Genomic DNA, 14,330 nt, shown 5'->3' on the forward strand with positions numbered 1-14,330 from the left:
TCTCACATGACCATAGTGCATCTAAATACAACTCTCGTGAAGTTTTGTGACAGTTTATTGGAACTTAATCATATGGTTTATTTTTTTAGATCACAAATTCAGAGACAAGAAAGGGAGAAAATAAATCTGTACTTACTAGGTGACAATTTGTGCAAACGAAAAGTCAATGTTGATCAGACAGAACAAGAAAAGTAAGGAAATTTCATGAATGCTCAACTTTTGTAATGGAGAAATTCCCCTACAATTATCAGCAAGGAATAAAGAAATGTTTTCCACTTTTCCCTAAACAATAGAATAAACTTTGCCCCATAAGCCACATGACTAACACTTGAACCCCCACGTATTTTGAAGGATAAAAGACACCTTAATTACACATCCAACGACCAAAAATAGTGATTTAGTACTCCATTGGGACACATAGATGTGTAATTCTGATAAAAAAATTGACAGAAAGAAGCATTGGGTGGTCCATGCCTAAGAGAGAAATAGTAGATTAGGCTAAGAAAGGTTGTGATGGGAAGCGCATTTGGAGAGTGTGACAACAATATTCTGAAACTCAGACTCAGCCATGTTTGAGTAGCACCCTATTTTTGCAGCCATTAATGATTGTCTTTTTGGTTCTAAAGAAACAAATTTTGAATGCTTGATATTTGTATATTTCCCTATACGACACCATGCATGCTGGTACAAAACATTAATAATGGTATGTGGATGCCACCTTTGGATTCCCTGCATGAAAAGGACTTGTAGCATTCCTGTGATTATGGCCTTGTAGTGTAGGTTTTCCCTGCATGGTCAATAACTTAGTACCATTAATTGGGTCTGTGTTTTACTTCATCTTCTTTGGTATGGTATTTAAATCTTATTGTCCTTTGTACATGTCAGTAGATATATGTGCCCATGCTCACCTTGTGGCACCAAATGAGTCTGCACAAAACTCCTTAAATTGCAAATTAATGTGGTTAAAAGTTATCAAGTAGCTGTGTTAGGTGTGTGGTTTACACTTTTATTCATGGTTTTGACTTTGAGGGTGAATCATGCATTTTTAATAACGGTGCTTGTGTTGGAGGATGCATCAATTACCTATGACAGACAGAGCTCAGAGGTTACAGAGGTTAGGTAAATCAAGTGTAATGTTTGGACTAACATATTTTTACATAAATACAAAGAATTGTGTAATCACTACAACCTTTTTAACCAAAGAGTGAGCTTATGATGTAACAATTCTTATATGAAAGTTAAGATTAGGAAAATTCTTCTTACACCATATCAATTCCAAGCTATACTCTTTCTTTTTTTCAATTTTTTTTAATATTATCCTCTATTTCAGATTTGAAAATCTGAAATTCAAAAAATACAATTCCATATTAAAAATCTAGTTTCTGATAAGAAAATTCGAAATACAAAAAATACATTTTGAAAAAGAAAATCCAAATCACAAAAAACTGAAAATACATTTTAGACAAAAGTTTATGAAATTTAAAAATATGTTTCGGAAATCCGAATGCATAAATATATTTCAGAAAAGAGGTTTCAGAAGTATTTTTTTAATCACACTCTTCTTTTATTTAAAGTCATTTTTGTCATTTTAAAAAATATTTTAACTATTTTAATGACAAATCATGTATAAGTTGAAATTGATATAGAAAATCATGAAATAGGAACCAATTTTAGAAAAAATAATAATTAGTTGTTGACTAAATTAGAGACCATTTTAGAAACTAAATAAATTTTTGGTTTCTAAATTAGTTTCTATTATGGTTAAATGGTTTCTAAATTGGTATCTAATTAGCAACTAAGGTTTTGCTACTAAATTTAGAATCTAAATAATTGGTAGTTAAAACATTGGTAGCTAATTAGATACCAATTTAAAAATCATTTAACAATAATATAAACTAATTTAGAAACCAAAAAATTATTTAGTCCCTAAAATGGTCTATAATTTAGTTACTATTGCAACTAATTATTTTAGTATCTAAAAATTGATTTCTATTTACTGATTTTTTTGTAGTGATATAATGGAGCGAGAATTTCCCAAACATTATTTTGACTTATTTGGCCTACTAATAAAGTAAATTTCTAAAGAAAAACAATCTTGATTATATCTCCATTTATATATATATATATATGGTTTTATTTATTTTTATTTTAACTTTTTTAAAACTTGTATTCGTTGTGTTGATATTGGATGTCTATTTATCTCAAATATTATTACTATCGTGATATAGTATGGAAATTGTTTGAAAAGAAAAAGATGGATGTTCTAGAGATTATTTATTTTAATAATGTTAAAATATGAGAAGCTCTTTGAGACGTCTCACAATAATTATTTTATAAAACTCGAGATATGCTACCGTGTTAATTATGATTTGAGAAAAATTTATGTATCTAGATTTTGAACAAAATAAATTATCTTGATAGTTAAAATCAATTTCAAGACTTTTGAATAAGTGATAAGGAATGCATTATACATGAGTGGATGTTAGAGCAAGCTTAGCACTGAGTGGAAGTTAGTTTATTATGTTAATTTTTTGTTAATTTTTTTTGTTTTAGAGTGTATATATCTTTCTTTTATCTTTGTCACTTGTTTTCAAGTTATTCCTTTATTTTTAGATTATCTCATTTACCTTGATAATTTCTATAGCATTAAGTTAGTTATCATAAAAAAGTCATTTAAAACTAATATTGTTGTTTAGAATGGTAATATGAATTCATTTGTGTTATATTTTTTTGAAGATCAATTAGTAGTTGTGCGTATTAAAATAATTATTAGGTGTATTGATTTATAAATTTATACAATGTTAGATATCATATGTTAAAGGTAGAAAGACATATTCAATATTGGGTTGAAAACTTTACGATGTTGGTTATTGTTAAAAAAATAAACCCTTTATTTTTTACATAAAACAAATCGGTTAATGCATGGGATAAATTTAATCAAATTCTTTACCTTTTACTCTCAAGACTCTTAAAACTCTTAAAAATTGCTTATTATTGAACCATCACTTAACTTTAAAAAATGAGAACCTGAGTTACTCAATATAGAAGAAAATAAAATATACAAAATATGTTTAATACATTTCAAATCAAATCATGTTGAATAAGTTTAAACAAACACTATAATAACTATGATTATAATAATAAAGAAATTTGTGTACAAACTCAAAAAAAAAAAGTTAACATAAATCAAAGATACAATTTAAAAAAAAATGGAAATCTAATTGAAAATTCCTAAATGATTGGAGGTTGCTATATCACAACTCAAGCTGTTTATCTACCATAATCCTCATTCAAAATTTACAACATCGATTGGTGGAAAAGAACTTTGGCATTGGAGTATACAGATTTAGCATCATCTGCACAAGACAGAGAAATAAACAGAGGGTCATAATTGAAAAGAAGATCGCATCATCATGGTTGTAGAAGCACCCGATAATAACAAAACCATACAAAATCAATTGAAGAGGAAATACTATTGAATAAGTAGTGTACAACATAAAACTTTGCCTAATCAAACTCTTCTCGTTTTGGGTTAGACCATAGGATATTATATCAACATCTCTTTGCTGTGCATTTACATCTTAATCCATGATTCAAATAAATATTGTTAGGCTTCATCTGAATTTTGCATTTCTCAAACACTGATTCAAGTCAACATGTAGGCTGCCAATCTCCAAACAGAAAAGCAATAGAAATTAACAAAAATGAATTATTTATTATCAGGGATGCTAATCAGTTCACTACATAACTTTCAAACATTTAACAAAAAATAGCAACTATATATGCAAATGACAATGGCTATAACTAAAATACAAGGCTAAAACTTTACCTGCGATAGCTGATAAATTGAAAGTATTAGGGACATTAGCCTCAGCCTCAACAGCAGCTTTAGCCACTGCAATGCCAACTGACACACTTTGCATAATATCTAATCCTGCACAAATTGATGTAAGTGTTCCACCGACTAAGCAATCACCAGCACCAGTAAGTCTCACAACTGATGCAGCAAGAGATGGAAAATGCACAGCAAAAATATGAGAGCTTTTATTAAGTTCTGAAAAGCCAGAATAATGACTAGGTGGGCATTTTTGCATGACGGCCTTGTATAATTGTCCACCAAAACCACTCCGAGTTATTTTCTCTGTAGGGTTTTCAAAGTGGCGAGGCCCTCCTTTATTGCATAGAAACACTCCATTAGATCCAACGGTCACTAGGACCACTTCAATGCCTTTTTCTAGCAAAACCCATATTGCTGGTTTCAGCAATTGAAACAAAGACACTACTGAAATATTTTTCTTCTGACTTTCTTTAAGTGGTTGAAACTCATCACTACCAGATAAAGCATTTGCCATCGCAATAAGTTCATCTTCATTTGGTGAAGCAAAAGTCACCTGAACAAAATATGCACAAATGTCAAAAACAACATTTTTACAGAAAAACACAAATGCTATCCTATAATGTCGATAGAGTTAAATCATATCCTAAACAAATGTAATATATCTAAAAAAACTAGTGATGCTGGTAAATATTTAAATTTATGCATATGATAACATCATTATTAAGATAATGAATATCAAGAATTCAAGACAAAGTAAGGAAAGCTGATGACACACAAAACAAACTGTTTACTACGACAATCAGGGATTATGTAAATATTGCAATCAAGGATATTATGAGATATTGTGAATTGTATGTATTCATATAAATTATAGAAACTGTTGTCCACTGTATTTATGACTTATATTATAAACAAGAGCCTCCACTATGTAAACTAAACGCACGAAATTTATCCAGTCTCTTATACTACTTCAGACTACTGCAGTCCCTAATTACTCACAACCACCTTTAAACAAACCATGAAATAAATCTAATAAAGAATATCAAGTTTGTGTAGAGCATAGCACTCACATACTCAACAATAAAACTGATTCTTCGGGATTTAGTAACTGATACTGGCTCAAACCAAACAGGACACTCCATGTCAGTCGCCACTGAGGAATATGGATATTTATGCAGTGGAAAACAACATCTGTAGTGAGTTCATAATCCAGCAGAGAGAGGAAAATAGAGAATTAAAATGTTGGCATGCAATGTACTTTTACAAGCAGCTTCAAGAGAAGGATGACTCATATTTGCATCCACCATTAACACTGGAGCAGAAAGTAAAGTGCTTTTGAAGCGCAAGATCCAGTCAGGTGTCAAATATTTTTCCTGCAACAAAATGATTGTATTATATTTGTTTTCCTTGCTTCAGTCTATTACAACAACTGTCATTACAAAAAAAGTTTCAAAATACATCTTTTAGCTTGCTTAAGTTAGGAGATTACTTGATAGCTTAATACTTGAATGGTCAACTTACAAGAGCTTCCACACTAGCAACACCAGCTGCTACCTCACCATTAATGTCAAATACATTGCATACAACTGGAGTTTCAATATCTTTATCCTTCAAAATACCTACCTCAAATTCAAAAACACACAAAATCGTTACTTTACATAGTTATGGCATATCTAATGATGAAGAAAAAATAACTTGCCTTCTGAAGATAGGCCAGCAGATTTCCACTGATTCAACAACAGGTTTCCTATAAAAAGAAGAAATAGAGTAAAAGAAGAAAATTATTCTCCATATGTCATTTTCATCAAAGTGTCTTAGTAATTAAAGGAAATCCACAGAATATTCTTAACAGATTGGAATGGCATGCATATCAGTTTGCATCCTTGGAGGGATATTTAATTCAAAACATTATAGATTGGGATACTTTATAATTTGTTAATTGTAGGAATAAGGAAAGAATGAAGATACAAATTTAGTATACATTGACTACCCATTTATCATTGTACTGTCCATGCTCATGGGTATGTATGTGATACAAAATGAAAACTATGTTCTTACTGTTTAGATGATTAGATGCTTTTGTCACGCAATGGCCATTTTCTAAATATTTAACTGGTTAATTTAGTGTAGAAAGTCTTATATTGTAATCAGGGATCTAAGTAATTAAAGGTAGTCTAAAAATCAAAGTGTAAAGCATCAGACATCAATAATTAAGCCACCACAGGTCAGTAAAATCTAGAACATTACTGGAGTTAATTAGTAGGAGTTGACACGTACTACAATCAGATTAATGAAGTATCATGGGTAGAAGCACACCATATCTATTTCGTAGAAGGGAATTCATTGTATATTTGTAGGATTGGGGATTTCATAATCATTATAAAATTTCCATCCAAGGACCATTTACAATCCTTTCCTCTCATTTCCAGGACTCCATAGATTCTTAAGAAAATTATTTTATATCACATTTTGCTAAAAGCAATACTACTTCTGTGCTTTAGTCTACGTAGGACATAAACATTTATCAAAATTTTGAACAGTCAACAGATTTTAATAGGTATCAGTTGAAGTTGCCATAAAGGGTGCCTCTTGACCACAATAATGCTTGAAGTAAAAAGAATGACAGCATTGCAAGAAAATGCTTTGTGATAGTAAGAATTTACCCGCCATGTCAAACCCAAGAGCACTAATCATGAATGGCTTTGCTCCTAGTTTTGACATGCACTCTGCTACATTCCTAGCCACACCTCCTCGGACATAATAGACCTGAAAATTCTCCAGTATAAGAAGATAGATATAAACATGAAAAAGAAAAAGAATAACTGAGAATATTCAATCAGCGCTGCTTATGCTTGTCACGTCATTAAGAAGATTGAGTTAACCAATGTCAGTTGGTCTAAGTAGCAAGGAACTTAGTTTCTCTTAACCAGTGTTTTGGGTTCAGTCTTTTCTTTTCCACCTCACTTAACTTGGATTAGAAATATCTCAAAGTAACTTCAAATTTTGGAAGTTTTAGACCCATGGTAAAATAGATGTTGCAGGCATCAACCTCTCATTCAGCATTGAATGAGAAGCAATTAGCTATTGTCTTCACCTAATGTAATCAACTTTACCTGATATTGACTACTTACAACTGAATGGGCTGTATATATACTATTTGGATTAACTTGTTTAAGATCACTTATAAGCAAAGAAAATAAGAAGGAAAAATTAACAACAGCTTTTGGTTCAGCTAATATGAAAGGGCTGTGACAATTTAGTTAACGCATCAACTAGAATTACCTTGTATAGAAACTTATTTTTCTTATTTAGAAACTTGTTTTATTTTTCTTATTTAGAAACTTATTTTATTTTTCCTTTCCTGTAAATGTTTGGTGAAGTATACAAACAGAACCCTATTAGGTTTCTTTTCCTCTTTCCTTCTCAGATAAAATATAGATAGATTACAACCTTGCCAGGGACAGTTGTTCCAGAATTTGCTCTCACTGAAGGTGTAGCGTGAATGTCCAACACCATACCCCCAATTATGACTACTTCTCCATCCCCATGCTCCAATTTTTTACCTCTGAACGCAACCTTACCAGCAACAACAACAAACAAACAAACAAACATCAAATAATTTTGCACAGAATACAATGATAAGTTAAAAGAAGAGATAAATAAAAGAAAAATAACATGAAAAAGAAAGGTAGGGAGTAAACAAATATTATCATGAAAAGAGCTTGCTGGATGCATGACCATTTTATTAGTCTCATTTCACAATCCTATGTTTCCCCTAATGCTACCCTCGATTCCTGTTACTCTATTTTTCTCCACTCCTACACTGGCAAAGGTTATTCAATACTATATAAACCCATATGAAAGGCATGTCTTGATAGTTGCTCAGTAAAAACCTATAACTTTCTCTTTGTCCTTATGAAGTTGTACCAATAAAGCTATGCTTTTATACTTCATCTCCAGTTCAAGCATCATTCAGGAAATTGGCTCCTCCAAATCGAAATGCACTAGATGTAATACAGTGCTTGAAAAACATCAAATAGATAGAGTGGAACTACCACTGAAGAACAGTGTTGTGGGATTTCAAAATTGTTTGTGGATTAATAGAAGGTTAATCCTAATCACAAATAATCTATGATGTATTAATCATCATAAAATATACATATAACTCCCTAGTGAATCACTGGAGACAGCAACATGTTAAACAAACACCAGTCCAAAATGAAATCACTGTTTTGCTCCAAATCAGATAGCGGAAGAAATTGAGCGAAACCTCTCTGGATTCAAGTATCTCTTATGTGAGTATACTCGTACATTAATTTGTTCTCTATTCGTTTAACTTAGTCGGAAATTGTAAAGGGAAACAAAACGAAAAGAAAAGGAAAAAGGGACCTTGGAAGTGACGGGTTTTTGGGCCCCTTTAGGGACAGTGGACTCCGCCATTCTTCACGGTTGAAACGGAGAAGAAGATGAGGCCACTGGTTTGATATTTTCCAGTTTTAACCCTAATTACTAAAACCCTAAACCCAAAATTATAAAAACATGTTTCTATAAAAGATTAATTTAAAAATATTTTTTAGTAATTTTTATAATATTATATATTATAATTACATATTGAAAATAATTGTAATTTTAAATTCTAAATAATCTTAGTTGTATTTATATTGGATCTGCAGAAGGAAAGTAGGTGAAAAAGAGAAAACAAGAGAAAATTCAAAATTTATAAAAAGGTTAAATTGCATTTTTCCCTTTTTGTAATAGTGAATTATAAATGTTTAGTTCCATACAATTTTAATGATTAAAAATTTGTTTATTCAACTTTTTTTTTTAGATATTTTTAGGAGAGAAAAACATTAGATTTTTTATAAATTAAAATTAGCTTATATACATGATAAAACTAAAAAATCAAATAAAAATTTTTAAAAATTAATTTACACATAAGTTAATTCTAAAATTTATTCAGAAATTATAATTTTAAAAATATTATTAATTAACGCAAAGTTAACTCTTTAATCTTGTTGGTTTGAGACATGGATGATTATCAAAAAGTGAAAAAACACTTACAAGAGTATATGAGGACTTTTTTAATTCAAGAAAAAACATTTAAGTATTGAAAGTGACATAGGCAAACACTTATATAAACAAATAGTGTTGAAAGTGACATATTGAAGATAAAAACTATTTCTTTTGCTCTCCTTATGGACACCCAACATAAGTTTATAGAATATTATTTTATTTCCTTAAAATATTATACAATCTTTTAAAGACCTACATTTCATTTTGCTTCTTTATTTTTTCTTTGATTTTTTAAGTGTTTCTTTAGTTATCTTCCTCTAAACAAAATTTTTATTACTTTTTATGCTTCTTGTTTTTATTCTTGTTTCGTGTTATCCATCTTCAATTCCAATTACATCAAATAACTCCTAAGTTTTAGAACCTAACTTATCCTTATCATGTTCTTATCCATAAAAAATAAATTTGTAAAACATAGTACAATAAATTAATTATCTAGAGAAAAAGTTGATACGCACACTATTCTACAAAGACTAAGTTTGTCTTTCTTGTTATACAAATTTATGTTTTGATATATCAGTGTGCTACTAACCACTCTCTATATGAAAAGTTTGTTGAAACTATCCATAACTAGTTTAAGATAAGCATGATAGTAATATGAAATTTTTCTCATATATGAAGAACATAAACATCCACCAAACAAAGTACAAAAGGAACTTATGAAGTTCAAAAGTTCAAATTGTACAATGTAAAAGAAATGAAGACACTTTTATACTAGGAGGAGTAGAGAAAGAACAACATTGTTTATAAACCATTCTTAATAGAATAAAACAACACACTACACTAACATAAATTTAAAACTTATAAATTATTGCACACAAATACAAATTCGTAAGTGAATTCAGCATTACATATGGATATTATCCATAAATATTATTTATTGATAAATTCAACATTACAAACAAATTATTACATACAGATCGATATACATAAATAAATTCAACATTACATACAAATTATTAAAAAAATAATAACATTAATAAAAATATTAATAACAATAATATTAATAATAATAATAATATTAATATAGCCAATCATCATACATGGAACAATTTTATTATATGTTTTTTTACTAATATTTTTTTTTTACCTACAAAATGATAAGTATATTTAATTATTAAATAAAAATTATATGTAATTATTATTTTTTAAATAACATCGTGATAAAAGCAAATGACTATTTAAAAAACAAAATACAAAAGCTATTGTTAGTATATTTAAAATAAAAAATAAATTTATACGCAAAGATTTTATTTTTAAAATTAATAAATATCATACTTACATTAATTTGATTTTTTGGTTATTTTTACTTAATACTTTCAAGTTTTAGCACTAAATTTACTATAATACACTATAGAGACAAAAGAAACAGCATTCAAAAAAGGTTGGAAATTTTAAAACAACAAAATATTCTACAGAAACTAAAAAAATACCAAAAGGCAATATTTACAATAATACTTCAAATGTATTTATTCTCAGGTATAATATACATTTATTTATTTTTTTGAAATGTGACTAAATAATTACAAAATCATAGAGAATATATTGTGTTTAAAAAGATAAAATATTTTTTATAATTAAAAATAGATAACTTTAAGGAATAAGGAATAAAAAAAAAAGAAAACTTTCACCAACCCCAGCAATATAAATATGTTGGAAGTTGGCTCTTGATGATCATCACAAAGCAAAAGCAAAAAAGTGTAGAACTCACAAATACACAGAGAAGACAAGAGAAGAAGAGAGAGATGGCTTGCAGGCAATTCTGGGCTTCAAGGGCTGCTTCTTACCTCAGGATCTCTGTCTTCAACAGGGCCTTTTCCAATGGTAACATCCCTCTCTCCTTAACCCTCTCTTCTTCTCTCTGTGTTATGCTGTGATCTGTTTTTTTTTCATTCATCACCAACAATTGAGTTTTTTTCATGTGTTATGATGTGGATCTTGATCTATGTCTTTCCTCTAATGATTTGAATCTAGGGTTTCTTATTTTCTAGATTGGAAATTAACATTTTTTTTTCATATGATTTATGATGTGTGACGTGCATTCATCATTGTGCTGACTTGTAGTGTGTGGATTCAGATCTCTCAATTTGTTGGCACTGTTCACATTGTTTTTACACCGTTTCCTTTATGTTATTATCTATGCATGTGCTTTAATGGCATGGAGCTTTCTGAACGGTGGTGGGAAGGGAAAGTGCACCCATCCAGCCACTAAAAAAAGTAGCATAAGAAATAATGCACCCAATTTTCTATGATTTTGTCTTCACATTCTTAATGGCAGTATTTTCTGTGACCTACAAAATATGTTGCATTCTGAATCTGGTGTGATCAAACAGGAGAATGCCAAGGGTGGAGCTGGTAATAGATAGTGTATAGTGTTAAAAGGGGTAAGAGGGAATTTTTTAACACTGAGTTACAAAGGAAGCAAGGATAAATTCTATTAACATTTGAAATATTTCATGTTTGTATGCGTTTTCAGAGTTTGTTACCGAAAGTTTGAAGCATGGGTTGTAGCTATGCTGTTTGTTTGATTTCATATTAGATCAGAGAGAAAGGCTTTTCTAGTGTTCTAGTGCATATTGGAAATTTGCTAGAAAATACTTTTGGCTTTTTAAAGTTAACCATTGCCTATTTTTGGGATACTTTTATCTAACTTGACCCTTTATACTCATTAATACTAATTGGCTGGGTAAACATTTCCATCACACAACTGTTTAGTTTTATAACTTGAATGTAAACATCTTATGGGCCTTGATGATTTTCTGACTCGTGGCATATCTACATCTTTAATTTTATTTCAAATGTAATATTTGCATTTGAACCAGTAGGATATGGAAATGTTTGGTTGTTTTTGCAGTTGTTGCAACTAACATTCTTGTAGTTCATCTACATAGAGGCTTTTTTATATGAAAAAGAACATCTAACTTGCATTGTTGGCTTCTTCCATGTTTACTTCCAGTTGTTAAAGATCTGAAGTATGCTGATTCCCATGAGTGGGTCAAAGTTGATGGAAATTCTGCAACTGTTGGCATAACTGATCATGCCCAAGATCATTTGGGTGATGTTGTGTATGTTGAGTTGCCTGAAGTGGGAACCACCGTGACACAAGGAGATAGTTTTGGTGCAGTTGAAAGTGTGAAGGCAACTAGTGATATTAACTCTCCTATTTCAGGAAAAGTGACCGAAGTTAATGAAGAGCTTAATAGCTCTCCTGCTTTGGTAAGTTTTTCTGCTTAATTCTAAGAGTTTTTTACATGAAAGACAAAATGTGTATGCTGAGTTTATAGGCACTAACCTTTTTCCCGCTTTTTGTACTTTGTTGTTTTTGCATGCTACATCTTGCATCACTACGCGTATGCTGAGTTTATAGGCACTAAACAGTTTTTTACATGAAAGACAAAATGTGTATGGAGTTTATAGGCACTAACTTTTTCCCCCCCTTTTTGTACTTTGCTGTTTTTGTATGCTACATCTTGGATCACTACGATTATCTGTAGCTTAAGTATTGCAATGAATAATTTTTGTTATAAACACCTAGAGTTTTAATGTTGTCCTACATTTCTTCACACAGGTCAACTCAAGCCCTTATAAAGATGGATGGATTATTAAGGTTGAACTGTCTGACAGTGGTGAAGTAAACAATTTGATGGATTCAGAAAAGTACACCAAATTCTGTGAAGAAGAAGATTCACATTAAGATCTTTCAGCACTCTCCATGGTGTACATCATGTTTTAATTGGGAAAGCTAAGAATGGCTTGTTCCCTTTTCTACATGTGTCATGTCTTGACTTGTCTATTTTTATTTTTCTCGAGCTTCAGATTCAGTGGGATGATTTTTCACTCTTTGCAATGGAAATATGAATTTGATAATGTGGTAAATTGATGATTAGTTTTCTTTATTAAGCTATACCACTTTTGTTAGTTGAATGTAATAATTGAGAAATAAGATGGAACATTAGTTATCAAGAATTGAAGATGGAGTTGAGATTTCAACATCCATATTCTTTACACGCAATAGAAACAATTTTGCATTTAGAAAACTATTGGTATCGCTAGTTTAGAATGTATCCCATTTCACCTACTTCTTCCATGATTATGCAGGTGTCTCATTCCGTACATTTCAGAAAGCATTTAATGGGAAAACCTATGCATACTTATAAGACTAAAACTGAACAAAAACTAGATTGTACGCCATATTCACTCATTTCTGCATACTCTAACAATTTAATGTCCATATTTAACTGGAAAATTAGATTAAAACGTACAAAAAATTACTTGTAAGGGCCATTTTGTGCCACCCCCATATGTAATCTGGAATATATCCAGATTACATAATCCATAGGCTTATTATTTCAAATCCAAAGGGTGGAAAAAGACTTCTGGATTATGTATTCCGAAAGCTAATAACACATGAAAAAAAGCTTTTGGATTACATAATCCAGAAGCTAATCTTATGTATAGAAAAAAATTTCAGATTATGTATTCCGAAAGCTAATCACAAAAGACTTCCGGATTATATAATCCAAAATATTGAAAAGGGTATTTTTGGAATATGAAAAATTTATGGGAGTGGCACAAGAAGGTATGGAGGTGCAGGAAGAAGCAGCCCAGAACGCAAAGTTTTCTGGAAGATAATATTACTCAGGATTTAAAACATTGGGGCTTCTTCATGGTGCACCCCATGTTTTAATCATGCACCCCTGTGGATTTGTGGTGTTATGATGTGACTACATGTATTTTTGGTTGAGCATTTCATTGTTTCTGAATGGTGGTGGTTGTTGTGCTTGGTGACTAGAGGTGATGGTTGGTGACGAATGTTTTGTAGTTTCATTTTCAGAATCCAATAATCATTTTTTGAATTTCGTAATCCAAATTGTAAAATGTTATAAGTTAATTTATGTAAAATCAAAAATACATATTTATATTCCAAAATACATTGTTACAAATTATTCATCTTAAAAACCTAAATTAAATAAATATTGTTATTAAATATCTTAATTATTTATATTTGTAGTATGATTATACAAACTAAAGTGGTAATCTTGTTGAAATTGCATCATCTTTTATCATAATTACTTATATTTTACTCGATGATTTTAAATTTAGGAGTTTATTTTTGTTGACACAAGAAACATTTTATAAAAGATAGCTAGAGAGACATGTTAGCCGTCACATACACTTGAAAATGACATATATAAATAGTTATAAGTAACACATAACTTTCAAATACATGTATTTCTATTGTTGTAGTAGTCTAAATATAACCTCATTTGTTTTATAAAATATTTTATAATTTTTTTTTCAATTTCTTTTAGGCTTTTCTCTTGAAAATTTTCCTTTAAATTTCTTCTTCTCGTTTTTTCCTTGTGATATTCCTTGTTTATATTTTTTTTTGTCTTATAAATATTTTTCTCACTTTTTCATT

At 30.0% G+C, this 14,330-nt stretch overlaps 2 protein-coding genes across 3 annotated transcripts; one reads left to right on the plus strand and one right to left on the minus strand.

Annotated features, from left to right (window-relative positions):
* Positions 1 to 3,105: 3,105 nt before the first annotated feature.
* On the minus strand, positions 3,106 to 8,357 carry LOC137830385 (pseudouridine kinase). Of its 2 annotated transcripts, none has more exons than XM_068637680.1 (9): positions 8,228 to 8,357; positions 7,289 to 7,414; positions 6,502 to 6,604; positions 5,538 to 5,585; positions 5,360 to 5,457; positions 5,097 to 5,211; positions 4,909 to 4,991; positions 3,830 to 4,391; positions 3,106 to 3,356 (listed from the first exon to the last, which is right to left on the minus strand). In XM_068637680.1, exons 1-9 carry the CDS (start codon positions 8,276 to 8,278, stop codon positions 3,298 to 3,300), a joined length of 1,245 nt encoding a protein of 414 aa, XP_068493781.1. In that variant the 5' UTR covers positions 8,279 to 8,357; the 3' UTR covers positions 3,106 to 3,297. The 2 variants fall into 2 exon arrangements, with proteins under 2 accessions (XP_068493781.1, XP_068493782.1); XM_068637681.1 differs by having other exon boundaries at positions 7,289 to 7,403; positions 8,228 to 8,342.
* A 2,211-nt stretch (positions 8,358 to 10,568) lies between these two features.
* On the plus strand, positions 10,569 to 12,784 carry LOC137830386 (glycine cleavage system H protein 2, mitochondrial-like). The gene is made up of 3 exons (XM_068637682.1): positions 10,569 to 10,732; positions 11,865 to 12,124; positions 12,477 to 12,784. Exons 1-3 carry the CDS (start codon positions 10,579 to 10,581, stop codon positions 12,600 to 12,602), a joined length of 540 nt encoding a protein of 179 aa, XP_068493783.1. The 5' UTR covers positions 10,569 to 10,578; the 3' UTR covers positions 12,603 to 12,784.
* Positions 12,785 to 14,330: the final 1,546 nt, after the last annotated feature.

Source organism: Phaseolus vulgaris, chromosome 7 (assembly GCF_000499845.2).
Source record: "Phaseolus vulgaris cultivar G19833 chromosome 7, P. vulgaris v2.0, whole genome shotgun sequence".
NCBI lineage: Eukaryota > Viridiplantae > Streptophyta > Magnoliopsida > Fabales > Fabaceae > Phaseolus > Phaseolus vulgaris.